Source organism: Danio aesculapii, chromosome 1, assembly GCF_903798145.1.
Source record: "Danio aesculapii chromosome 1, fDanAes4.1, whole genome shotgun sequence".
Classification (NCBI taxonomy): domain Eukaryota; kingdom Metazoa; phylum Chordata; class Actinopteri; order Cypriniformes; family Danionidae; genus Danio; species Danio aesculapii.
Window position 1 is genome coordinate 30,668,049 of NC_079435.1, and position 27,308 is coordinate 30,695,356.

Sequence of the window (27,308 nt, forward strand, 5' to 3'; positions counted from 1 at the left end):
AAATGCTTAAATGTGCTTAAATGTTTAATTAAAACAACTCTATACTGTAAAAAAAATCCCTTCATCATGTTTTATTCTGAAAAGTAAGTAACTGCCCGTCTTTCGCTGAGATTGACACTGGTTAAAATACCAAGAGGCCCCTCAGCCTACAAAATATTAACAAACAACAGAGATCTGATAAGTCGCATATAAGCTAAATTCAAGTAAATTTAATCATCATTGAATAAAGCTTTTAGGAAAAATGTACTCACTGTTTCACTTTGCAGAGACACGTCTCAAGAAAGATGCTAAAACAGATAAAGTAAGCCAGCTGTACTAGAGGCCTCATTTTTTTTGTTCTGTCTTCAAATAGTTTGTGCGATAATGTGGACAAGGTAAGAGGCCAGTATTGATTTACAACTGTTTGTTTACTGGTTAAACTTTACTTAAAATTGTCTCTGTGTATATTTTCATATCAACAGGTTTTTGTATGTATTCTTTAAAGAACTGTTGTTATTTTATAATAAATATGGCCACAAAATTAACATTTAAGGGCGACATTGCTGGCCTAGTGGCCTCTAATAAGCATATTGCAGCAAAATATATGAGTTTGAACGTAACTCCTATTCCTAACACCAGGTGGCTTTCAAAGACAAGATTTATTTATTTTTTGTTCGCATTTGGGCTCCGCACCAGTAGGTGGCCAATATGCCATTTGTCAACCCCCAGTAAAAACCCAGAAGAAGTTTAGAAAAGCGCTTCCGGGATCTGTCAGGTGACGTGTTGTGTTGTCATATATTTGGAGAAGATGTCAGCGCACGATCACTTCTCTCTTTGTCTGTGCGATTTAATTAGGTACTGATTTTAAAGTTATTTTATTAACTGTATAGATTGTGTAGGTTAACACTGAACAATTTCCTAACAGATGAATGCATAATGATAATATCTATGATCAGTTCATTTTCTCTTTAGAATGAATGGATGAATCTACCAGTCAGTGGGGTAAAGTTGGTTTTATGTTCGCACATTCGGACTTTCTCCTTAATAATATAATTTCAGAAATTTATTCTTTGCAAATTACAAAATAATAGGGGGAATCGTGTTAGCTATAACTATGAAAGTACATTGTTTACAGTAAATTAAATAGTGCTAATGTTGTTTTAAAATCATATTTACATCAGACCTAATATTCAAAGTAGCATGGTAAACAATATAGGGACCTTGTCACACGTTGTAACTGGTCAAAAACGAACGAATGTGGGAATATGACACCAACCTCAATCTACTGAAATAAACAAGACTTTCACGTTATAATTTTGTCTGATTAACAGGTAGCTTAGCACACAATCATCGGTAGATGATCAGTAAAAAATTTATATAATGGAAATCTAAAACATTGCACATTTGTTTTGTCCGAGTACTGTTTAGTTGAATTTGAATTGCTATTCTTGTATGGCAACTGCTATTAATGGGATGCTGGACAAATTGATTGTTTTTTTTTTTTTTTGTTTCCACAGGTTACTCTTGTCTCTTATGTTACCATGCTTCTATCTGAGTTTCCTCCTGACAGCTATTCTCTTCCTCTTCATCATGGGGGTGAGAAGTTGGCTGCAGATGAGAAGGAAGACCAGAAGAGCTCAGGATGGCCGGCCTGCCGTGGCCTTTTTCCACCCATACTGCAATGCAGGAGGAGGAGGAGAAAGAGTGCTGTGGTGTGCTTTACGAGCTCTTCAAAACAGGTCAGACATTTCAGCTGCTAAGAATGTGGACATTGCCTGATGTGCTAAAAAGGCTTTCAGAGGCTTTGCTAGTGGCAGGCACATGATGATACTTTTGTATTCAATTTTATTGCTGACTATGTGCAATATACACTTTTCGATATTTCAGTAATTTTTATATATTTTGCAGCCTTAATTTTGATTTGCTCAAGCATATTGTCTTAAATTATTATCTCTCATGGCAAATAACTCACAAGCCATATATATATATATATATATATATATATATATATATATATATATATATATATATATATATATATATATATATATATATTTTTTTTTTTTTTTACTTCTGAAAATGGTTAAAAACAATTAAAAGTAAACATGGTAACATGTTATTCGTTAATAAAGCATGGAGATCTTGAAATCACTCTTTGTCATGGGACCCCAGCAGCAACACCAATGACTGAAGTTTAGTTGGCATAATAAGTTGACTGGTTTATCTTTCTAAACCACAATACAGCTCAGCTGTGAAAAGAAACGTGCTGATTTACAATGACCAGTGTTTCAAATTCATCAATTAACCCTTGTGCACTGTTCAAATTTACTACCCTTTTGTTATGTTAGGGATGAAAACATCCACTCCAGTAAACAGCTGTAAAAATGCATCAGATAAATACATTTTTAAAAATATTTTTGCATAAATCTGATAATCAACCTCAGTCCTGATCAAAAATACAAAATGTTTAAAAAAAACACAGGCTTTAACTCTTTAATTGCCAAGTTTACAAATTATGTAAAAAAAATACACAAAATGATATATTTTCTTCATAAAAATTAATTGTGGACTAGATTTTTTATTTAGTAATGATTAGTAATAACATTGGCTTTGCATTGTTGGATTTTCATTTTTTTCTCTCTAATTTACGGCTTGTGGCTTTTTTTTTGCCCCATTGACTTCCATTATAACCACGTTTGATGGTGAATAAATGCACAGTCTTTGTCTTTATTTACTCCATGTAGTCCTGAGAGCTGAAGTGCATATTTCGATTTTTTTAGACACAAAAAGGTAAGTGCGCAAAAGTCACTCTCACACACTCACAGACATGCATACCTGTACACACACTTTAATTTGCTGTTATACTGCATATAAAATCCATAAACTAAGCTTTTTTTTGCACAGGCCTATCTAAAGAGTTAATGGTGCCAACTAATGATCAACAGTAAAAATGACAACTTTTACCTCTTCCCAACAGGGGAAACCACCAACAATCAAAGAAGCATGATAATATGGTGTCTTGGTTTTGTAATCAAAAATGTGATTATAATGGAAGTCAATGGGCCAAAAACAAACAGCCACCAACAATAAATTATGGAGAAAAAGAAAATTGATAAAAAACAATGCATTAAAGGCAATGTTGTTTCACATGTCCAAGACTGTGATAAAAGGTTTTTAAAAATCCAGTCCACAATTAATTTTATATTGAAAATGTCATTTTGTATGTTTTTTTTCCACCAAATCAGTGATGTCATTTATGAATTTGGCAATTAAATAGTTAAAATCCTATAATTTTTAAAAACATTTAGTAGTTTTGATCAGGACTGAGGTTGATTAACAGATTTATGCAAAAAGAAAAAAAAAAAAAAACATTTATCTGATGCATTTTTACAACAGTTTATTTAAGTGGATGTTTTCATACCGAACATAACAAAAGGGTAGTAAATTTGCCCAAAGTGTGTCGTTGAGTTTTTAAAAACAAAAACAAAACATTTTCTCAAAATATGTGTTGAAATAAGATTTGTCACCAGAACTCATTCTGCTAGTTGAAACACAGAAAAATGTATAGCCAAATTAAGACTCAAAATCACCCCACAGTGGATGAAAACATCCCCAACTGCACTTAAGGGTTATATAATGGAACAAATCAAATAATGGGACAAAGACTACATGTCCCACATTTTCCTCTGCACACAGCTAAATTTACAAAATTGATTTTGTAGTAAAAAAGTATATTAAATGTGTTTAGTTAAAAAATACATTTGTGAAAGAATAAGGGAATATAATGAAGAATAAGAGTGAAATAATAATAATTTTAGTCAAATAATAGTATTAGTTTAATATTAGTAAAAAAAAACCTAATAATTATGTTAAGGTAAAATATAACACATGAATAAGTGATCATATGATATATGATAATGTTAAAAACTTAAAGTATAAAACCTATTGTTCTAAAGACAAAATATTTCTTAAAATAAAAGGCTTAAAATGAGAATTACTCCATTGCAATTGGGCTGCTCTGTCATTTTTCAACATAGATTTTTATCATGGAATGATTCTTGCTCGAATATAACCTTAATATAAATGTGTCAAATACATTTGACTTAAAATCTGAATTTAAAAATCTAAGTTTTTCTGAAGAATTCTGAAAAGTCTCAGTCCAAAACGTGTGACATCAGCAGAGCTGGCATCACCATAATAAGCAAATCAATTCTATATGTTCGCACTGCAGGTACCAAGATGTTTCCTTCGTGGTCTACACGGGTGATCAGGGGGTGACAGCAGAAGAGATTTTGGATGGAGCACGGAGACGCTTCAACATCAGACTCCCCCGACCTGTTAAGTTTGTGTTCCTGAAGCATCGTCTACTGGTGGAGGCAAAACTTTACCCACATTTCACCCTTCTGGGGCAGAGTGTGGGCTCCATCTTCTTGGGGTGGGAGGCATTGACTGAGTTTGTTCCAGATCTCTACATTGACTCAATGGGCTTCGCCTTTACCTTACCCGTGTTCCGCTATCTGGGTGGTTGTCAAGTGGGAAGCTATGTGCACTACCCAACCATCAGCACGGACATGCTGTCTGTGGTTCGAGATAGAAACCCCAGGTAAGTCAAGACAGTCATCTATTACTGTTATTTATTAAATGAAATGTGAAGCATTTATTTCATATTTAATGTTGAATGATTACTTAACACTCCATAATAGGCTCTAATAACACCACAATGACTGTGTTTTAGTTAAATCTGTTCCAGTTTACTCATTAAATGTGCATGCATTTTGTTTTATTTTGCACAGTGCATTAGTGTGTTGTATTCTAATTAGTTAAGTGCTAGTACTACATTTGCACCAGCAAACATACAATTTGGAAACACTGCAAATGATGGAAGAACTCAACATGTCTCAGTGAGGAACAAGTTTGGAGTGCACATTTAATGCATAAGAAGTTAAAATGCACACCTATAAAAAATCCATTACCTTTTTACTAAAATGAAATAGCCCTATACACTACTCTTTATTGCAAGTATAGTACAAGAAGTTAAATTAACAAAAATCTTCCCCCTAATATTTCCGGTCAGGTTTTAGTAAACTTGTAACATTGTCAAAAACACAGAACTTTCAGTTCTAATATATAAAAAGGCCTAAATTCACGCAAGACCATTCCAATATTTCACTCATCTCTGGCTATTGACAGTAGCTCAATGACTGCTCTGGACGGCCTCACAGCAGCTCGATCAATCGATGAGAGAGAGAGAGGGGATTTTCTTTACTGCACTATTCATTTAACCTAAGAAATGTAATGCTTAGAACATCATTGTTCCACTCGCAATCTGTTCTCTTGCCCATTCACTCTCGTCACCATGATTTCTGGGGGTATTTTATCTCATTTGCGGGTGTCATGGGTGTCAATCTTGCGAACCTTCTGGCAGAGGTCATGAGGTTGGATGAGACACTAGATAGGGGCGAAAGCTCCGCTCATGTTTCATAACAGTGGATATACAATGATTGCAACAAAAAGAGCATCACTCACGTGAACCAATGTATAAACAGCTTATACACATTTGTATGTATTGTAGCTGCTGTGACGCAAGCGGAGCGATCTCTCACGCCTACACACATTATTTACCTCCTCATTTGTTGTAGCTGCTGTATGTATAACCTGTATGTATAACTTAGCTGCACACGTCCTTTTTCCTCTGCTTGTAAACTCGTAAAAAAACTCCACTTGAGATTGGTTTATGAGATCGGCCAGATCAGCGAGTACCAATTGAGTCATGAAATGTAATTATCGGTCGATACCGATCTCTCCGATTGATCGGAGCGTCCCTAATAATAATATTATACTACAACTTATTTAGCATTATTGTAATATAGAATGTTACTTGAACCATTTAAACATTTGAAGGCCACAAAGACCAAGATAAACATTCACTTTTAGAATCTTTAAGTTTACATGCAAATGTTTGTAAATGTTCATTCCAGGTTCAATAATGCAGACTACATCTCCAGCAATCCTGTACTCAGTGCCGTCAAAGTGATTTATTATTGTGTCTTCGCACTGCTGTATGGCCTGGCTGGCTCCTGTAGTGACGTCATCATGGTCAATTCCACCTGGACTTTGGGTCACATATTGGCTTTGTGGCGCACTCCGAACCGCACCAGTGTGGTCTACCCACCATGCGATGTTCAGGCATTCCTGGATGTCCCAATTGGGGAAGACAATGAAGAGAAAGATCGAAAGAAGTGTCACAGTCTAGTCTCTGTGGGTCAGTTCCGGCCAGAAAAAGACCATCAGCTGCAGATCAGGGCATTTAAAAAGCTTCTGGACAGGAAAGAGGCGGAGCCTGCTGGAAGAGAGGCTGTAAAGTTGGTGCTGATTGGTGGATGTCGGAACCAGGAGGATGAAGATCGGGTCCTGATGCTGAGAGGATTGTGCCAGGAGCTGGGCATAGCAGACAAGGTGGAGTTTAAGCTCAATATTCCATTCCAGGAGCTGAAGAAAGATTTAACAGACGCCACCATTGGGTTGCACACAATGTGGAACGAGCATTTCGGCATTGGTAAGATGACTAATATCAGCCAGTTTGATCTCAAAACACTAGATTTACCTTTTTTCTGTAATAAATACACTTTTATGATTATGCTAAGCTCTAATATGTTGTACTGGTTAAACTCTAAGAAAAAATGCATTTATTTCAAGAATGACTGGAATGTCATAGTCAAAATAAATAAAAAAATACTTGGAACCAATTATAATCACCTAATCAATTTTATGTGTTACTTTATACAGTCAAACCTGCAATTATTCGTAACCATTGCACATTGCAAGGGCACCTATGATGAAAATCATCCTTTGTAAGCTGTTTGGACAGGACTGTGTGTAGGTATAGTGTGTCCACAGTCATATTGGGGTGAAATAAAGCCAATAAATCTTTTTTGAAATTTCCTGTCCTTAAAATAGGATCCAAATCTCTCCCATTTTGAGGCCCACCACAACAGCAGTGGATATTAAGGTGTATCCTGTCACATTTGTGTGCAAAGTTAAACACACGCTGTGTGTGTGCGTGTGCGTGTGTGCGTTTGTGTGTGCGTTTGTGTGTGTGTGTGTGTGTGTGTGTGTGTGTGTGTGTGTGTGTGTGTGTGTGTGTCTGTGCATGCGTGAACTTTGTAATGACAAATACATCAAATAATCATTGGGAAAGTTCTTACTGTAAGATTTCTCACAAACTTTATGGGAGATCTGCTTTCTTCATGTTTGTCACTGTGCTGCTTATGCTGAGTTCAGACTGCATGATTTTAGGGCAATTTTGACTCACCGACAGGTTTTGAGAAATCGTTGACAAATGCCTGAAATCACAGGCAAATCGGTGCTCGTTCACGTGAGTGAAAATCACACAGTGTGAATTATCAAAGACGTGATATGAGAGAATCCACGATGAGTCGCTGACACCTGTGAGATATTTGGCATGCTAAATATCTGGAGCTGTCAGCAATTCAAATCATGCAGTGTGAAATGTGTTCTGATTAAAAATAACATCGGGATCACCTACAGCCAATGAGAGAGCAGCATTCACTAGTATGGGTATCTGCAAGCCAGCAGGAGGTTGAAGAGAAGTTAAAAGCGCTCATTTTCACTTTATTTGGACCCAAGAAAGGGAGGAAAAACTAGTGTAAATTTGGTAGGAGCATTGTGTCGGTTTGACGTGTCATCTGGGTCAAAAAGTAAAAAAAAGTTGAGGAGAAATTGCTAATTCTCTTTAAAAGCCAGATGAGCAAAATAAGGACATTTTCTAAAGCCTTCTTTTTCCGATTTGTAATAACGAAAGATATAATACATGACTTTGCATTGTTTCCATGTCACTTCTCGCATTTGTTTGGTTGTGAGACGTAGTTTGGACAAAGTTGTCGGCGATTCTTCCTATTTTAAAGTCATGCAGTGTGAACCCCCCCCCCCCCCTTCTGTCGCCGATTCATCCTACAGTGTAAACTGACAGCACTGACAGAATGAAACCCAGATAGTCATGTAGTGCGAAAACTACATGACACGATCCGTGACACGACTACTTTGAAAATCATGCAGTCTGAACTTGGCATTATCTGACGCAGTAGAGGCGGAGATTTAGGCCCACTCTGACAGGCATGTGGAAACGATGGGCGGGGAGAACCAGCATTAAAGGCACAGGCAACAAAAACAGCTACATTGTGTTCAGAGCAGAAAATTCTAATGTTCTGAAAGGTATAATAAATAATCTGATAGGTGTTTTGAGCTGAAACTTTCCAGACACATCCTGGAGACACAAAATGCTCATCTTTAATCTTGAAAAAGGGGTAAAATAGGTGCCCTTTAAAGTGCTTGTTTAAATGCAAATAAAAGCTGAGAAATATATTTTAAAAATTTCACAATGATGCCTCTTGTGAATCACTGATTGAATAAAAGTAACTTTGTCAGAATTTGCCAGGGGTATGAGTCATTTTGGGCTTGACTGCATGTAATATTATCATCATTAGACAATAAAAACAACTGTTCGTTCGCCAGCTTAGTGTTTTTAAGTTTAAACATTGCATTGTTCAATTATTATATTGGTTTTGTTTTATCCAATTTTATGTTGTATTTTTACACTCTTGTCATTCAGCAATGTTTAAACTTTATAGTAATTTTACTTTTTAGAAAAGGTTGCAAAGATTATTGTTCATTTGATACTAAGTCTTTAATTGTCATTTATAAGGGACTTTTAAAGCATAAATAGTCCTCACTTTAGATTAGGTCACAAAACTGCATGTAGTTGAATTAATAAAGCATTTATTAACATACATAGGAACCATTACTAATGCCTGAATAATAAGATATATAAATGTTCATTTCAATAGTTCGTTAATCATTTACTAACTCATTCTGAATGATCTTAAAAATCTCCAACCACTCTTAAATACAAATGCTTAGTAAATAATACAATATTTAATTTAGTAATGAAAAATCAACCAGTCACAAAGTAAGAAAGTACAATCATTAAGCACATTATAAATGTGGTTATAAGTCAATAGAACAGCATTTGTAGTTTCAGTTATAAACTGCTTACTAACGTTTATTAGTATAGAGTTAATGCTTAACAAATAATGAATTCACTAGATGCTAATGCTTAATAAATGATTCATAGCGTGTAGTTATTATAAAGTGTTCCTGAACATTGTAGTCTATATCTCCCTATGCATATGTTGCATCACTCTGCAGTAGGGATCAACTCATCAAAATTAAAAAATGTTAATATAAGACAAAACACAAAGCTGCAAACTGCTTTAATATTTAGAACTAATGTTGACCGATGGAACTTTATTATAAAGTGTAAACATATTTGTATCTGACAGTAACACTGAGAACCCTTTGTCATCTGTCTGCAGGTATAGTGGAGTGTATGGCTGCAGGAACAATCATTCTAGCTCACAAATCTGGTGGTCCAAAGTTGGACATTGTAATTCCCTACGATGGTGGTCCCACCGGCTTTTTGGCAGATGATGAAGACAATTACGCAGACGCCATGGAACGAATCCTTTCTATGAGTCCTGCTACTCAGTTAGAAATGCGACGCCGGGCCCGTCTGTCCGTCTCCCGTTTCTCAGATCAGGAGTTTGAAGGTTCATTTCTGTCAGCAGTGGAGCCTCTGATGTCAACGCTGAGAGCGTGAGAGTGGCAGAGCCGTATTTCTGTTATTACTGACTGTAGCGAATTAGCCTGATGCACTTTAAGCTTGCACTGGCCCTATAATGCTGATTGTTAATCATTCCATGTTTAGAGCAGTTCATAGCAGCCTGTCTTGTGACCATTTGCTCTGTCTTTAAAGTAAGGGGTGCATGAATGGAATTGCTGGTGTTGGTTAGATGCCAACTTTTGCTTTAAGTTAATGACAAGAATGAAAGATTCATGTGCTGCTGTCGATTTTGTTTTATTTAAAAAAAAAAAAAAAACTCCTGGTCTGTCTTCATATCAGTTTAGTGTGTTATATATATATATGATGATCTATACTAGTAATACTTGGATTTGTTTTGTTTTATAGTGAGAGATTTCAGATTTGCATAAAAAAGTTCAGGTTCACTAAAATGTATTTTGTTGTTTTAGTTTGGAAGGTTCGATATAGTGTTTCTGTTGGTTTACTTTTGTTTTTTACACACACAAAATAAAAATGCAAGAGTGGTGCAGATGCAGCATAGATTATTATGCAGCATATTATTATATTTTCAATTATTACATTGGACTACTATGTGCAATTCTCACATGTCACATACAGCTGTCCAAACTTTTTAGATTACCTAACCAAACTTCAGTAAGAGAAAAGATTTTTTTTTTCTTACATTATAAGTGCTGTGTACAGAGAAAACATTCCGGGAGCATAGATTCTGGGTAAGAGAAATAGTGTATAATCTAGATAGGAAAGCCACAGAGAGCGGCCAAATTAAACAAGGCATAGAGGAGGGAACGGCGAGGGGTGAGCTTTTAAAAATCTAGGTGTTCCTAGTAAATTCATACTTTTAAAGTTTAAAGAAAACTGCTAACTGAAATTAAAACACACAGATACAGAGAGTTTGGGAGTAGAATACATGTAACGTAGTTTGATATTTAAAATACCAAATATGGGTCTATTAAATTGTGTCATGAGTTAAATGGGAAAATCTTTTTAGATTACCAAAGACATTTCATTTATACATACGTGTAAAGCATATGATAATTAGCAATTGGGTTCCGTAACACACGTACAAAAACAAACATACATAGACAGAGAGGGTGATACCATTGTATCCAGCCTGTTTAGTTTAGAAAATCCTGTTAAATTAAAAATGAATAGGCTAATTGTCATTAAAATACAAAAATGATTTTACTTGCAGGAAAAAATGTCTGCAAAAAACAAAATTGTTTTGGCATCAACGTCAAAATTACTAAAATAATGTTCACACTCTTTTTTTAAATGTTCAATTCTTGCTATTAACTAAGACTTCTAGCTCAATACATTACTACTTTGCTGCTTATTATTAGTAATGTATAGTTGGGTTTAGGCATTGCGTAGGAATAGTGATGTACAATAAGATCATGTTTAAAAAACCAGCCCGTATCGTAATAATATTCAAGTAATATGCCAGCAGTTAATATGTGAATTGGTGCTTAAATTATAGTGTTACCATAATAATAAGAACTGCATTTATAAAAATGCCTATGTTCAAAACTTAACAACGCCCTTGAATCTCACATATTTAGTGATAGTTGTTAAATTATTTTCTTTGGTATTACCTTCAGAGAAGTCCTCTAGGTTCTGCATGTTGTTTAGTTTTGTAGTATCATTGTATCAGTGACCCCTTTTCAAAAATGATTTTCACACTAAGAATATAGTGTGAAATTATTTTATACTCCATAAGAATATAGAGTATAATAGTGATAAATTCCATTGCAACAATCCCATACAGTGTGGCAACACCTCTATTATTGGGACATAGTGTCCAAACTATCAACAAGTTCGATGAACTTTTATTTTGGGGGCAAGCGAGTAGTTCAAATGTTTTAATAATAGTTAAATAGACTTTATAAACCAACGCAGAAGTGTTTCTTTAGTTATTCTGACCATCAATTGTCAAGTATTCACCGACAATCTCTCTTTTTCTTTTGGCAAAGAAAGTGTATTTTATTTTAGTTACTTACAAAATCAAATTTGTCTTTTTGCTCTTTCATCAGAGTATGTGGATTTCAGTCGCAGTGTCAAGATAAGATCGTATTAAATCTCACTCTCCGGCATGTACTCTTTTGCAATTATTTACACTACACATTGTCCAGACAGTCTGGATGAACTGGACATTCCTCCCTTGATCTTCCCTTTGACCGACAAAGTGAGAAGTCAGCTTCGGAATCCTTGTGTGACTTCAGTTAATCAGTTTTGGCCTATGCAAACAATTATTTTTCAAGAGTCCAACATCCAGCTGTGCAAGAAACATCTGACATAAGTGGTCATCTTTTGCTACTGTTTTTAAATAGAGAAAACGTTTGACAAGTAACTTTTATCCAAAATTTTGGACCTTATTCTTGAAAGAAAACATGACCAATAAAAAAAGTGTGAAGCACAAAAAGCGGCCAATATTAAAATCAATTTGAATAGTATTTTGGCTATTGTTGTTATCTAAGAATTTTCAAATGTACTTTTTTACAAGAGAGGCTAGAAAAATTGTGAAGCTATAAATTATTTTTATTATAATTATTATGTTTTAATTTTTTATTATTCAAATGGCCAAATTCTGACTGAGGAAAGTTGAATGTGCTGGACAGTGTGTTATTTGCTTAATAAATGACAATAGGCCACAGTTTTTCAATTAAAACTTTTTTTTCTAATTAAAATTTGTAAAAAATTTAAAAATAAATATTTGTCATATTTCTTTATTTTAAACATTTAGAAAATATTTTTGGTACATCAAAAAGTGTGGTTATGATGACTATCCGACAAGCTAATCCAGCTAAAAATAGTGCTTCAAATGCCACCTAAATTCAGTATTTAAATCTCATAATTAAATAGAAAATAAGGGAAAAATCTGCAAAAAGGTCCAAAAAAAAATCCACCCCTTTTACCAGGCTGGCTACAGGCCTGAACCTTTTTATCCTGTATATTGTAGTGACCCATACTTTACTCACAAAACCCATTTATATTATTTTTACAATAGCGTTTTCTTGTAAATTATTACAAAATCCTTGTTTATCGTGCATGGGGTAAACTTGGATTCATTAACAGCCGTGAACTGTAGCACTGTGTAATTTTCTGTTTTTCAAAATACATCGCTCTCAAATGTCTGACATTGTCCATATTTAAAATTGGATTATGACAAAACAAGCATCAAGTATAAAGCCCAAAGTTCCACTTTACCCAGACATGCACAAGCAGGAGAGTGGTGCCAAATTAAACATGGCCTTATACTAGGAAAGGAGGAGGAGAACTAAAGGAGCAGTTCAAATCAGCCCCGTTTAGTGGTAGAAGCATCCAGTCTGAACTGACAGATGAAAATGAGGTGCTGTGCTTTTCTCTATCTGCTCCTGCAGGTCTTGGGAGGTTTAGGTGAGTGTGATACATCTCAAATTGCCAAACTGGTTAGACATATTATAATTCTGTTACTTAATTTTTTATGTAAAAATGTTTGTGTATTTTTTATGTATGAACCATGTCAGCATTTTCATTAACTTTTACTCAACATTGAGTTGTTTTAACTTTTTTTTTTTTTTTTGAGCACAAAAAGAAAATATTTTAAAGAATGTTGAAATCTGGTTACCACTATTGAAGTTGATAGTTAAGTTTCTAACATCAGGCAAAACATCTTTTGAGTCCCTTTTAGCTGATTTTTGTACTAATTTATGTTTTCAAATTATCCTCAAATCTAATAAGTCTAATAGCCCATCGTCCACAATAAAATAAGAGTTATTAGAAATATAGTTCACTGTAGTCAACAGAAGTGAACAGCTAAATAAAGTGTAACCATGTTTAGTATTGAAAATTTTAACATACCAGCATTTCAACAAAAGTGCCTAAAGTGCTTATAAAACTAAAGGTTTTTTGAACATCCTTACTTATTAAATAGACAGTTTACCCGGAATTAAAAATTTGGTCATCATCTATTCACTCTTCAGTTGTCACAAACCTGTTGGTGTTCCTTTTTATTTAGAAAAATCTTGCAAGTTATCAACTAATGAGTTCCATAGTTTTTCCTACAATGGGTGTCAATGGTTACAGGTTTCAAACATTCTTCAAAATGTCTTATTTTGTATTTAACAGGAAATATAAACACTTTTTTTTTTTTTTTTGCGAACTAACCATTTAAGTGATTAACAATGATCTCTGATGTGCGATCACAGGTCTTCCTCTTTTTGAGCTCAGCTCTAAAGCAGATGATGCTCTTCAGATCGCCCTCAATGAGATCAATGCACACTACACAAGGATTCACCTCTACAGAGTGTCCAAGGCATCTGTGACGAAGGTATACTAAGATATACTTTCAGAACTGCTCTTTCTGCATCTGGCACGACTGTGACTGCCTGGGAAATTGCGACTTCTCAACAATTAAAGGGATAGTTCACCCTAAAATAATATTCTTTTAAGTAATGACTAAATGAAATTAACTCATCCTGCACTTGTTCCAAACCTGAGTTTCTTCCTTCTTTTAAAAACAAAGGAAGATATACTGAAGAAATGGGGAAAAGCAGCCACTGACTTCCTTAATATTAGTTTTGCTCCTACTATGGATGCCAATGGCTGCTTTTCCCCCATAGCAACAATCTTCAGAATATCTTGTTTTGTGTCAAACTGAAGAAAGAAACAGTTAAAAAGTGAAGTGACACTTAAGTGTAAGCGAATGGTGAGGAAATTTTCATTTTTTAACAAACTATCCTTTAGGGTTGTTTTCACAACTCCCCCATACCAGCTTTCAGATTGGCAGAGCAATTCATTTACATTCAAAATGCACTCAAATGATCAAAATCAGCATTTTCATGTATCAGGGTTCACCACTCTTTCATGGACACCAGACTCAAGGACTTTCAGAATCACCATTAATTTGAAATTAAGCACCAGCATATATATAGCACCATAAAAATCCTTTCTGTGCTTAACATTTAACTGACACTTATTTACATTAAAAATGTCAGAGTAATTTTCAAAACTTGACCAGTCATTTTCAAAGAACTTTAAACAAATGTGTTGAATTCAATACTGGCAATATTCAAATGCGTTTTCTGAAACATTGATAAAATATGCAGTATTTCTCATTAAATACACTGAAAAAAATTATTCAAAGATGATTCCTTGGATTTACTAAATTCTTTTTACGTTAAGGGGTTGTAAACAATTTATTTGGGCTGAATTTAAACAAACAAATTAAGTTGAACATTGCTCAATTAAATTTGTTTGTTTAAATTCAACACAAATAAATAGTTTGCAACAGGTTTGCATGCAGCACCTTTTTCAGTGTATATTAAATGATCTGTTTCTCATTTTTTTAATTCTGTTTTTGACATCAAATTGTTGAAATAACAATTGAATTTTAATAAAAATTTTTAGGGGGTTTTTACCTTTAATTTGTATAGGACAGTGAAGGTTACAGACAGGAAAGTATTGGGAGCAGAGAGAGGGGAAGGGTCGGCAAAGGACCTCGAGCCAGGAATCTATCTCTAATCACCGTGAGCACCATGGTGCTATATGTCGACGCACTTAACACTAGACTATTGGCGCTAACCCTATTTCAAATTTAAACTCAAGCACTTTCAAGGAGCTGTGTTTGTCCTTAAGTACTTTCCAGACCATACAGTATGTTTGAAATTTAGGAAGCGTGGGAACCCCGTTGTATAAAAAGTAAAGGCTTTCTCCAGCAGACACAATACAATGATATAAATAATGTTTTCTTATAAAATGGTGGAATTCGTTGGTCCATACTTCATGCAAAATTATTTGTTTCTGTGATGTTAACAGATTTTTATTAATCTGTATTAACGGGATCAAACTGAAAGAGCTGCACTGTATAAATTGCTATCTTATCAAGGTTATAAAAATAAACAATGAAAAATGTGCAAATTGGTCAGCAATGTGCAAATCGTGTATCTGGGTGAGATCATACATCATGTAATATGAACAGATGTCATCTTTATTTCTTTTTTCTAATAAATGATCCAGTTTTTCCAAACAGAATACAGCTGCGTTCACTGTGTGGAGACATTTGACAAAAATGTATTGAGAAATGCAGAGATAAAATTTCAGAAAAATATACACTCTCAGAAATAAAGGTTTGTGAGCTGTCACTGGGGTGGTACCTTTTCAAAAGGTACAAATTTGTACCTAAAAGGTCCACATTAATACCTTAAGGGTACATATTAGTACCTAAAAAGTACAAAAGTGTTCCTCGTAAAATTTTTAGGTACTAATATATACGGTTGAAGTCAGAATTATTAGCCCCCCCCCCCCCCCCTGAAAGTTTTTTTGTTTTTAATTATTTCCCTGATGAGGTCTAAGAGAACAAGGAAATTTTCACAGTATGTCTGATAATATTTTATCTTCTGGAGAAAGTCTCATTTGTCAAATTTATTAGCCACTTTAAGCTATATATATATATATATATATATATATATATATATATATTTCGATAGTCTACAGAACAAACCTTCGTTTTACAGTAACTTGCCTAATTACCCTAACCTGCCTAACCCTAACCAAATCAACCTACTGAAGCCTTTAAATGTCACTTCAAGCTGTATAGAAGTGTCTTGAAAAATATCTAGTAAAATACTATTTACTGTAATCATCGCAAAGATAAAAGAAATCAGTTATTAGAAATGAGTTATTAAACTATTATGTTAGAAATGTGTTGAAACAATCTTCTCTCTGTTAAACAGAAATTGGGGAAAAAAATAAACAGGGGGCGATTAATTTAGGGGGGCTAATAATTCTGACTTCAACTGTATGTTTGAGGTACCAATATGGACTCTTTACAAATAAATGTGTACCTTTCGATAAGGTACCACCCCAGAGACAGCTTGTGTAGCTTTATTTCTGAGAATGTATAACATTAAAAAATATTAAAAGTGGGTAATGCATGTTTTCCAGTGGTCAGTCAGTCATTGTCTGGTTTGTAATTGATCATTTGCTTTTGTTCGCCTTAAGATTGTTCCTCTGGGAATGAACACATTTGATCTGTATCTGAAGTTTGGCATTAGGGAGACGGAGTGCAAGAGAAGCTCTGGACTCGACCCTCAGGGCTGCATGTACCGCAAGGGATATTTTGTGGCAAGTTATTTCATGTTTTCTTCATTGACTTTGTTTCATTCTTTTAAATTGTATTCCAACATTTAATAGTCATTAAATCCCAGTTAGGCTGCTAAAGGTAATGTCTGCAGAAATTTGTAAAATAGCTGTTTAAATGACAGAACAAGGGGAAGGCAGTGTTTCTCAAAACTGAAATGTACAGTACACTACCATACTACTCCATAATTCTACCGTACTAGTTTGGAGTCAGCAGGATATTTAGATGTTTTAAAATGAGCTTATCCTGCTATCCAAGGCTGCATTTAATTAATCAATTATCAATACAGTACAAATTGTACAATTAGTTAAAATTTTAATTTAGTCAAAAGTAGTTTATAATTTAATAATCTATTCCAGTTATTCTAATGATGAATTTTCAGCTTTATTACTCCAGTCTTTAGAGTCACATGATCCTTCAGAAATCACTCTAATATTAATTGTTATTGTTATTAGTATTATTATTATTATTTCAATAGTAATAAAAGCAATAATGTCTGAAGTAATAATTTCATTTGAAACTACACATACATAAGTAATAAATAATTCTTTAATAAATATTTAACAATTTAACAAATTTTATTTTACATTTATTTAATAAATGCCATCTTGATGAACAGAATAATTTTATTAAAATTATTAAATAAAATTAATAATAATAATAATAATAATAATAATAATAATAAACTGACCCCAAACTTTTGATCGGTAGTCTATATTTATATAATTAACAAGATATGATGGAACTCATTAAAATGATGGATTACAAGGAATAAATAAAACAAGGAATAAATAAGGAATAAATAATATCAAATAGAATCAGTTTTTTTTAAATTACTGCCTCAGTATAACTACTCAACATATAAGTGCTCAGCATATACGTACACCCCTCACAACTCAATCTTTTAAATTCATATTTTTAATAAGAAGCTATACAATATTATATTTGTGCATATACATTAGATTAGTCAGTACTGAAGCCAAATCTGGAGCTTATCTAACAAAATAACATACGATAACGGTCCAAAAACTAGTAAATGTTAAATATTAAATACAAATTTAAAAAAAGGAAAAATCAAGAAGCAAAAAAAGAGAAAAAAATAAAAAATTATTTGAAATTTTGTAGGTTGTAATGTTTGTTGCAATATTTTTCTTGAATTTAATTGTATTATCTTTCAATTTCTAAATATGTTTGGTGACTAAAATGTTATTGTAATAAATATATGTGTTTAACAAATCTGTTTTATTTAAATGCACCAAAATACATTGAATATTTTCATCCATTTCTCAGTGAATTTAGGCATTTTCAAAATGGTGTGTACTCAATTATGCTGAGCACTGTATATGAATGCAGTGTTGGTGAGCATAATTCAGTAAATCAAAAAATCTTTAATATTTCTATCATGCAACAATTCTGAAGCGTGACTGTGCTTAATTCCATTGAAACACTATTTTTATGCTTTGTAGTAACTTTCAGGAATTGTGTTGCTTTTAGTCAGAGGCAGGATGTTATATGAGAGTGCGAACGACGCAGCAATCCACTCGTATCATCGCTCTCAGATGCACAAAAGCAGACAGCTCAAGCTCTGAGTCCAGTGAAGAGGTGAGCTCTTTACCATGACAAACAAAACATGTGTAGCTATTATGGGATGAAGTTTGAAAAAGAACAACTGTTCACTATTAAAAAGAATGCACTTTTTGTAAAAGTACATTACATATAATGCACTGTATTTTCTATACATTTTTAAGGGACAGTTCACCCAAAAATGAAAAAACTACTTGCTCTAAAATGGTTCCAAACATTGAACACTGAAGATGTTTTGAATTAGGGATTTCCCGATCAGGTTTTTTGCCATTGTGTCCGAGTCATTTGATTTTGAGTATCTAGTGATACTGAAACCTGAGATTCGCATACATACATACATACATACATACATACATACATACACACACATATACAGTAGAGTCCTGATCGGGAAGTAGTGTCTGATTCCGACCGAGTCTGAAACCGCGTGATCTATATCAGATCTGGACATCCCTATTTTGAATACCTGTAAACATTGACTCCCATTGTAGGAAAACAAACGCTATGGCAGTCAATGGTTACATGTTTCCATCATTTTTCAAAATGTGATTTTTTTGTGATCAACAGAATAAAGTCCCAACGTGCTTGGAACAAGTAAAGGGTGAATTTTGTTTTGGGTGAACTATCTCTTTAACTTAGCTACATGACCAAATCATTTGATATATTAACATGATAACTAAGAGAGATTATAATCTGAAACCAACCGATTATGATTTCGCCAACAGGGAAGATTAGCATCCTACATCAATTTAAATCATTTCGGGTTTACAGGTAAGTAAATTCATGCAGTCATTCGCACTTTCATATTTGATGTATAATTATTGTTATCACAACATTTATAATGGTTTTAACATATTTGCAGACCGCACACATTCAACTACATCACCAAGTATTCACCTTGGTCCACCAACGCATGAGGGCCATCACGACAACAGAGAAATCAACCATGTTCGTGGAGATCACTTCAACAATCATCTACCATATCACTGACCTTGCATGAAGACTCTTCATTCAAAAAAAAAAAAAAAAAAAAAAATCAAGGTGCTACTAATATAAAGCTAAACCAAAAGACTACTGTACTAAAAAAATGCTACTGTAAGCTTGTAACTGTATTAAATGTATATAAATATGAACAGAAACCTGCTGACCATTAAACCCAAAGAAAGGAACAACCACACGTGATATCAACATGTATAATTTCATTTTAAATTACACATTTTGCAAAGAGATATGTAGAGCATGATGTTCATAGACATTCCATGGATCAAGACCGGATACTTTAATAATTTAATATTACCTTCAGTTTGTTACTTCTCATGTTTCATGATATTGTAAATACATTCAATAAACAAATCCTTCAAAATTAAATGTGGACATGAATGATTATGCATACTTGTTTGTACATATGCAAAGTTGCTCTTGTAGAGCCATTACACATTGGTGCTCACTGTGAGATCTATGTCAGTTGCATGGCATGTCTGAACAGGGAAAACCAGGTAAAACATACAGGAAAATGACACTTTTTTTTGTAATGGCCTCTATCATGTAAGGCAACAATATTTTGATCGGTTGTTTGATAAGCATGTTTTAGATCTTTTTAAGGCATGGCTGTATTCATGAGCCAATAATACATGGTTATAATACAGGATATAAGATATCTATGTGAATAATGATTGTGTCATTCAGTCGTGACTTAAAAGTCAACAATTTCTAAGTCAGGTTGAATGCTCACCAGCGGAAGTGAGGACCAATAAAGAACAGCAAGGCAGTCATTTGTTTCACCTAGACAAAGATACTGCAGCAAATGAGAATATCTACAATTGAAACAAGTCTAGTCAAAAAAGCAAACATTCCACAGTCTCAGAACTAGACAATGACACAACTCCCTGAACAACGTCTCCTTCATTTTACAGTTTTGACAATTACAACTTAAACTCACTTAAAGTGGCTCAGAGAATAATAGTGATCATGGTACATGCTAGACGCATCACCTAAGCACTGGATCTGCCACATAAATGTGGAAGTCGTGCAGAGCTAATAAACCAAGCAAACTCGCTGTTTACATTGACCTACCCATGGTAATACGCCTCAAACAATCATTCAACAATTTAAAAAAAACTTCAGTCTAAAATAACAAAATCTCTTCAGATTATTAAATAATTGATAATATAAAAAATAATATAAAAATTCAAATAAAAAAATCCATCCAAAGTTCAAAGCATTCATCTTCCCGAAAATCAATGAGATTCTTTTTTATGCAGTTTTGTCTTCCATGCAGTACCAATATGTTGAAATGTAATCACTTGGTTGTTTGGAATCGGAACTGATGCACTGTCACAAAGCCACGGTAAAGCTGACATTTTTTGAGGCTTTTGTACAGAATGAGCATTGAGCATAGCAAAAAAAAGATGGCTTCTTCTCTACAACTCTATGAGATACACAAGAAATTAGCAAGCAAGAGTGTTCAAGAAAAGATACAATTATCTTAGTTTGTAAGTTTGGTACTGTGGTCCCGCTTGGGTGGGGCAGGAGGAGGCCCTCGCCGTAGTGTTGCATAGCCTGAGATGTTCCCGGACATGAAACCACTGCCACTGAGTCTCTGCTGGTCCTGCAGAAGCTCAGGGGGAGGTGGTGGCAAAGCCATGTCATCCATTGTGGCCACAGGGTCCACTTTGTCTCCCGAGACTCTTGAAGACTTGCGTTTCAGTGTTTTGTTAAGGTCCTCCAAAAAGTTTGGCTGTGTGGTGCCTTTGGGAGAATGGGAAATTGGGCCCTCATGTATGGAAGGTGGTGAGAGTGGTGGAGACTCTCTAAAAGTGTTATTACAGCGAAGTGATGCTGGAGGTTGTGTCTTCTTTAGAGAACTTTTGCTCCAAGCAGGCTGGGGCTGAGGATTGACTACGGCCACTTTGGGAGACACACCATTTAGATCCCCTGGAAGAGGTGGTGGTGCGGGAAGGTCGGACTCCATTGGGGGAGGAGGGAAGAAATCATTTTCTGGGGGTGGAGGAGATGGAAAGTCTGCCGCTGACTGGCGGTTCTGATTAAATTTGTTCTGCAAAGCCAAAGGAAGATTTGCCAGATTGAGCTTCCCTGGTTTGGGGGGTGCTTGAGGGCCCGTAGAGAGCTCTTTGGAGGGTGAACAGCTGGAGGTTGATGTTGTTGATGAAGCAGAACTTGGGTTAAACTTGCTCACCAAGTTCCTTCGGGACTCCTGGTATTCCGTTGAGGCATCATACTTCACACTGGAGTTGCGCTGAGGAGTTGGCGGTGGCTTCTTAACACCTGCAGATGAGCCAGAGGGGGACTTTTTGATAGGGGAGCCTGACATCAGAGGAGGAGGAGGGGGAGGAGGAGGAGGAGTAGGACCTGTAGGAGGAAGAGGAGGAGGTGGTGGTGGTGGAGGTGGTGGTGAAGTAAAGCCAAGGGCATTGTCTGGTGGAGGTGGTGGAAATTCAGGTGACCTCTGTTGCTGCTGGCCTTGACCTACAGGCTGCCATTTTGGCTTAACCTTCACTGCAGGTGGAGACTGGGGAGCTTTGTGACTATCTGCTTGATTGGTTAGTGCAGGAGATGCAACAGGAAATTGACTAGCAAGCTGCTTAACCATAGATGGTACTGATGAAGTTTGGCTGGAGAAGGGCAGTGTCTTGGAGATGTTGTGCTGCTTGGGCAGTGTAGGTGGAGGCTGATTCTTCAATGGTGCAGGCGGTGGAGGAGGAGGTGGAGGAGGAGGCGGTGGTGGAGGTGGAGGTTGAAGTGCTGGAGCTGGAGGTTTGGGTGCTTTCTGAGGTGGAAATCCACCAGTAAAAAATTTGGGTAAAACTGCAGGTTGATTTGGTAGATGTATGGGGGCTGGTGGAGGAGGAGGCGGTGGTGGTGGGGGTGGATTTATAGTTGAAGTAACATGCTGGTAAGGAGGGAGTTTAGGTGCAAGTGGTGGAGGTGGTGGTGGTGGTGGTGGGGGAGGTGGAGGAAAATTGTTTTGATTAGCTTGGGGTAATACATCCTGTGGTGTGATGGGAAATTTATGGGCAAAAGCCTGCTTAAGCCCATTAGTGATTAAAGGTGGAGGAGGGGGAAGGCCATTAGCTTGGAGAGGGGGTGGAGGAGGTGGTAAAGGCTGTGATTGGAATGACACTGAGGGAGGAGGTTGTGGCATGGGCTGTGACTGGATTTGCACTATAGGTGGAGGAGGTGGAAGAGGATGTGATTGCATGGGCATGATTTGTGGAGGAGGTGGTAGATTGTGTGACTGCATGAGTGTTATGGGTAGAGGTGGTGGTAGAGTGTGTGATTGCATGGGTGTTATGGGTGGAAGAGGTGTTAGAGTGTGTAATTGCATGGGTGTTATGGGTGGAGGAGGTGGTAGAGTGTGTGACGGCATGGGTGTTATGGGTGGAGGAGGTGTTAGAGTGTGTAATTGCATGGGTGTTATGGGTGGAGGAGGTGGTAGAGGCTGTGACTGCATGGGCATTATGGGTGGAGGAGGTGGTAGAGGCTGTGACTGCACTGGCATTATGGGAGGAGGAGGTGGTGGTGGAGGAGGTGAGGGGGGAGAAGGGGAGGGCTGTGGAATTACTGGTGCAGCTGGAGGGCCGAGCTTCAAAACAGCCATGGCTGAACCAGGTGGAGGCATTGAGGCAGGTGGAGGTGGAGGAGGAGGGGGTGGGATGTTAGCACCTGACGGAATATTGTTTGACTGTGGTTTGGAGGGTGGTGGTACTGGTGGGACTTGCTGCTGAATTTGAGGCTGAGGCTTGTGGTGACTTGTAGCCTGAGAGGCATTTTGCAGCCGAGTGATAGTGCTGTATTTTGCAAACATGGTAGGAGTTGCATGGTGGGGGATACTGGAAATAGGAGGAGGAGGTGGTGGAGGAGGAGGTGGAGGAGGTGGTGGTGGAGCTGGAGCTGCTTGGGGTGGTGCTTGTGCCAGTGTTTGTGTTGGTGCCTGTGTCTGAGCCTGGGTGACACTTCCACGTGATTGTAGAATTGAATGCACATGTGGCTGTTGTGTGTGTAGCTGTTGCTGTTGAGATACGTGATGAGAAGAATGACTGCTATGGCTTGAATGAGTAGAACGGATTGATTCTGGCCTTGCCTGAGGAAAAAATAAAATAAAAATCAATGTGTTGTTACTTAATTGAATTTCTGTAAGATCTTTAGGTCCCAATTTTTCATGCAATTAGAAAGAATCTGAACTTTCAAGCTTCAAAAAAGACCATAAACATCATAATTGTGGTACAGGACTTGTATACACAAATTTCCAATTCCTCAGAAGTCGCACAGAAAGACAGATCTTCTCAAATGACTGCTAATCTGAATTAAAAATGGTCTGAATTATTTAATCGCAAATCAGTCTGATCAGGTTTTTGGGTTGAACTTACTGACCCAATGATCCAATTGCAGAGGTTAACAGCTTACAGGAAGAAAAGATTGCCAATGAATAATGTGCAACTCCATAAATTACTGTATCATTTATTATATTGAAAAGTGCTCGCATTCCTTTAGGGTTTTACAAATGAAAACATCAAACAAGTGTAGACAAGTAAACAAAGGAGAGGGAACTTCATCTTTGGGCGAACTGTCCATAAAAAAATGACTACATCTTAAGCCCCAGTCAGATCACACAAATTTGTCACGATTTTGTCACGATTTCCTTGACGTAGAGTGTTGTGGGCATTTATAAACGACAAATGGGCGTTGTGACACAAGATTCAATAATTTCTTCTTTTGTAATGTGGCATAGCTCACGACAACCGATACCATGCCTGCAACCCCTCGACAACATAGCAGAAAATCTAGCATGTTAAATTTTTTTCTCGTTCTTCATGACGAGTTCCTTCATGTTGGTGATACTGTGCAATGGGAGCACATAATTTCTCGGTTATCTCAGTGGGTGCTGCCATTAATGCGCCGGTCAGGCAATCAAAAAATAAGCTGCATATTTACTTATGGGTGGGTCACGGTTGGATAAGATCAATCATTGGTTATGCAAACTTTAACTACCTTTTCTAAAATTTCAAGGTGTTTTATGCAATTTTATCTGACAGACTGGCACAAATATGCAGACATCTTCATTCTCACAAGTTCCCTCATCCTTCCAACAGAGTTTGTTCTTCCGAGGTAATCTGGGAACATGTTCAGTGCTGCGAATACATTGCAAAAGCATTTCCTGCTTATTCAAATTTGTCATTAACAGTGGAAACGGTTTACTATAGGCTCTCTGAAACTGTGAATATTTCATTTAAATTTTATTTAGGCTAGATAATTATTTTATTTAACAAACCAAAACAATCTCACAGCAGACTTGTTTTGAAACGCATCACCTGAAATGTTATTCATTATTCTTTTTTATAGTTAATGAAATTTGTTTCAAAAATATATTTTTTCTAAGAAAAATATACAAATATTTTTGTTTGAGCCCCTCCACTACTAAACTATACAGGTGGATGATTTGTTTTGCTCTGTGGAAAATAAGGATTTAATAGATGCTTCACTGTGATTGTTGTATCACAAACTTCAGTTATATGTTTGCAATTTTTTTAATGTCATAATTTTAAAGATTATGTTTTGAGGATCAGATTTTTCCTTGCTGCTGCTGATGTGCTTTTTATTTTCTCCGATCACTGATCGTGAAGGAACATCCCATGACAATTCAAGATTTTATCAAGAGAGAAAAAAATAAACAAATAAAAAAACTCATAATCTGACATGGTGACTTTCGTAACCGTCGATAAAAATCATGATCTGACAGGGGCTTTACTCTGTGGTGTTTTATCATTGAAGAAAGGGCTCAGATACTCACCTTAGTGCTCTCCTCTATTTGAGTTCCTCTCTTCCAGGCCTCAGAAAAGATTGAACTGACCACACTCTGGGAGCGGGCATGAGAGGACGAAGTACCATCTGACATACCACTGTCTGTCTGGCTAGAATGGTTTGACTGTGACTCTATGAGCACAAACAGAAAAAAAATCAGCAACATTTACATCTACTCATCTATCATGGTTCAGTAAAATAAATATAATTATGCCACAAAACAGAAATGCTCCAATAGTGCCAATGATATTTCTGCAGATTTAAGCTATAAAGTACTTGTCTGTAATCAGGTATTCAAGTAACTCACCAGGTATACTGACTGAGCTTGTTCCTGACTTGATGCTGGTGCTGGAGAGAGAAGACCAGTCATAGGCAGCCTCTGTTCGCTTCATAGCTTCCTGGTAGTTCACATACAATTGCTTCCCATACTGTGCATAAAACAGAACATGAAATTATCAAGTTATCCTTTAAATACACAAGAACATTGCTTTTTAAATTAAGCACAAATAGTTTGTTGAGGGCATAGGCTTCATTTACTTGGTTACGAACTATCGACAAGACAAGTGATTACCTTAGCAATACGGATGCCATTGACCCACTGGTGTAAAGTTCTGACATCATCACAGCATAGATATTTGATGTACTGTGACTTTTTCTGGATCTGAGGGTGCTGTGGGCACAATCAACAAAGTTACCAAGATAACAATGGATTTGAAAGGAAATGGTTTTGTTGTACTTGTGAACCACTAGAGGGCAGCAACTATCATTTACACATTGTGCAAAACGCACAGCCATCTGTGATGCATCACATGCAAGCTGTTAACACTGTCAGCCAACCTATTTTTAAATGTAGGCAGAATACACCTATATATAATATAGTCACAGGCGCAGATTCCACAAAGCCAACATTCCTTTTCTGGATACTATACATGCATTTTTTAAATGTTTGAATAGAAAAACTAGTAAAAGCAAAATGGTTTTGATTTACAGGGCCTTTTTTATGCTGTTCTGAATAAAAGTAATAATATCAAAAATAATTGACCTCCAACTTTTAGAAGGCACAATAGTGTATGATCCAGTTTTAGAGTAGATGCATTTAAACAGGCTTAATATGATAGTTTAACCCAAAATTAAATTGAAGAAGATATAAGAGTTCAGATGCAAAATCCTCTAAATCCATCAGACATCTTGTTTGTAAATGAGCATTTTCTATCAGGCTCCTATAATTAGGTTCAGAAGTTTCATTTAATTTATAATGAAAAGGTTATTAGCTATTAAATAAAATAACTTTTCTTCAAAAATGTCACTTTAGACAATTCCTTGGTTTTTTAATAAGGTAGATTTTCTTTTGCCTTAAAACTTGCTAAATCCACTTACTTTTTTTTTTTATTGCAAAAAACTCTAAATCTACCTATTGGGACAAGACATTTTAATTAGCTGAAAAATCACTAAAGATGTAATTAGAAATAATTTTAGCAAACATAAAACACATTACACAAACCACCTAAAATTAAAAATACACAAATGTTTCAAGTAAGTGCCGGTTCATTCTGCTGTGTTAATCCCTGATAAACCAGGGACAAAGCAGAAGGACAATGAATGAATGAAATCTGTCAAGTAAGTACATTAATAAATAACATTAAATTGACATGAATTAAACAATTTGTTGTCATTTCTGATATTTGGGATTTAGATGTAAACATTGCAAACATTGTAATCTAAGCCTGTTAGATTGAAATAATGTAGTGTAAATACATTATGAAACATCAATATCTGTGCATTGTCCATTAAAATAACAAGCTTATCAGACGTATAGGTAAAATGAAGTAATATAAATAATGTATAGTTTTATACATTATAGACCATTTTGAGGGATGTAAACAATAACAATGGTCCTAATGTATTTTGTGTATTACATTTTAAAATTCCATAGCTTCCAAGAATCCAAAAAGGTCCACATATTGCTAAATAATGTTATGATGGCCTTTTTAATGTTAAGATATGATTAAATTGGCTCTTATTACAGTTACGAAATAGTTTGACAAGAAGCAGGAAATAGTAAAAAAAATAGGATATAGAATAGGAAATAGTCAAAAAAAATAGCTTACATTAGCAAATAAAACACAAGGT

General features: G+C 35.6%; 4 protein-coding genes across 8 annotated transcripts in view; 2 read left to right on the plus strand and 2 right to left on the minus strand.

Moving 5' to 3' along the window:
• Positions 1-351, minus strand: part of cpb2 (carboxypeptidase B2 (plasma)) — a 5,333-nt gene extending 4,982 nt beyond the window's left edge. Inside the window, exon 1 of the mRNA XM_056458736.1 lies at positions 252-351. Coding sequence (XP_056314711.1) covers positions 252-328 — 77 coding nt within the window. The 5' untranslated portion in view covers positions 329-351. The remainder of the gene's footprint in view (positions 1-251) is intronic.
• A 399-nt stretch (positions 352-750) lies between these two features.
• On the plus strand, positions 751-11,748 carry alg11 (ALG11 alpha-1,2-mannosyltransferase). Its single transcript, XM_056458723.1, has 5 exons — positions 751-834; positions 1,497-1,718; positions 4,211-4,582; positions 5,958-6,535; positions 9,372-11,748. The coding sequence occupies exons 1-5, from the start codon at positions 788-790 to the stop codon at positions 9,653-9,655; spliced, it is 1,503 nt and encodes a 500-aa protein (XP_056314698.1). The 5' UTR covers positions 751-787; the 3' UTR covers positions 9,656-11,748.
• Positions 11,749-12,895: 1,147 nt separating this feature from the next.
• Positions 12,896-19,727, plus strand: spp2 (secreted phosphoprotein 2). The gene is made up of 6 exons (XM_056458794.1): positions 12,896-13,051; positions 13,843-13,964; positions 16,637-16,763; positions 18,274-18,377; positions 19,085-19,130; positions 19,222-19,727. The coding sequence occupies exons 1-6, from the start codon at positions 12,994-12,996 to the stop codon at positions 19,347-19,349; spliced, it is 585 nt and encodes a 194-aa protein (XP_056314769.1). The 5' UTR covers positions 12,896-12,993; the 3' UTR covers positions 19,350-19,727.
• The window catches only part of raph1b (Ras association (RalGDS/AF-6) and pleckstrin homology domains 1b), an 85,659-nt gene continuing 77,889 nt past the window's right edge, over positions 19,539-27,308 (minus strand). For all 5 annotated transcript variants that reach the window (XM_056458772.1, XM_056458764.1, XM_056458748.1 and 2 more), the window contains 4 exons: positions 25,750-25,848; positions 25,486-25,606; positions 25,168-25,310; positions 19,539-23,460 (listed from right to left, as the gene is read on the minus strand). In XM_056458772.1, the coding sequence (XP_056314747.1) occupies positions 20,845-23,460; positions 25,168-25,310; positions 25,486-25,606; positions 25,750-25,848 (2,979 nt within the window). In that variant the 3' untranslated portion in view covers positions 19,539-20,844. The remainder of the gene's footprint in view (positions 23,461-25,167; positions 25,311-25,485; positions 25,607-25,749; positions 25,849-27,308) is intronic.

What these genes read in the sequence shown, in the direction of transcription:
- alg11 (XM_056458723.1), top strand. Translation starts at nt 788, where the DNA reads ATGTCAGCGCACGATCACTTCTCTCTTTGTCTGTGCGATTTAATTAG. An exon ending in TTACGAGCTCTTCAAAACAG is followed by an intron (nt 1,719 to 4,210) that starts GTCAGACATTTC and finishes TTCGCACTGCAG; the next exon opens with GTACCAAGATGTTTCCTTCG. An exon ending in GAACGAGCATTTCGGCATTG is followed by an intron (nt 6,536 to 9,371) that starts GTAAGATGACTA and finishes ATCTGTCTGCAG; the next exon opens with GTATAGTGGAGTGTATGGCT.
- spp2 (XM_056458794.1), top strand. Translation starts at nt 12,994, where the DNA reads ATGAAAATGAGGTGCTGTGCTTTTCTCTATCTGCTCCTGCAGGTCTTG. An exon ending in CAAGGGATATTTTGTGGCAA is followed by an intron (nt 16,764 to 18,273) that starts GTTATTTCATGT and finishes GCTTTTAGTCAG; the next exon opens with AGGCAGGATGTTATATGAGA. An exon ending in GCTCTGAGTCCAGTGAAGAG is followed by an intron (nt 18,378 to 19,084) that starts GTGAGCTCTTTA and finishes TTTCGCCAACAG; the next exon opens with GGAAGATTAGCATCCTACAT.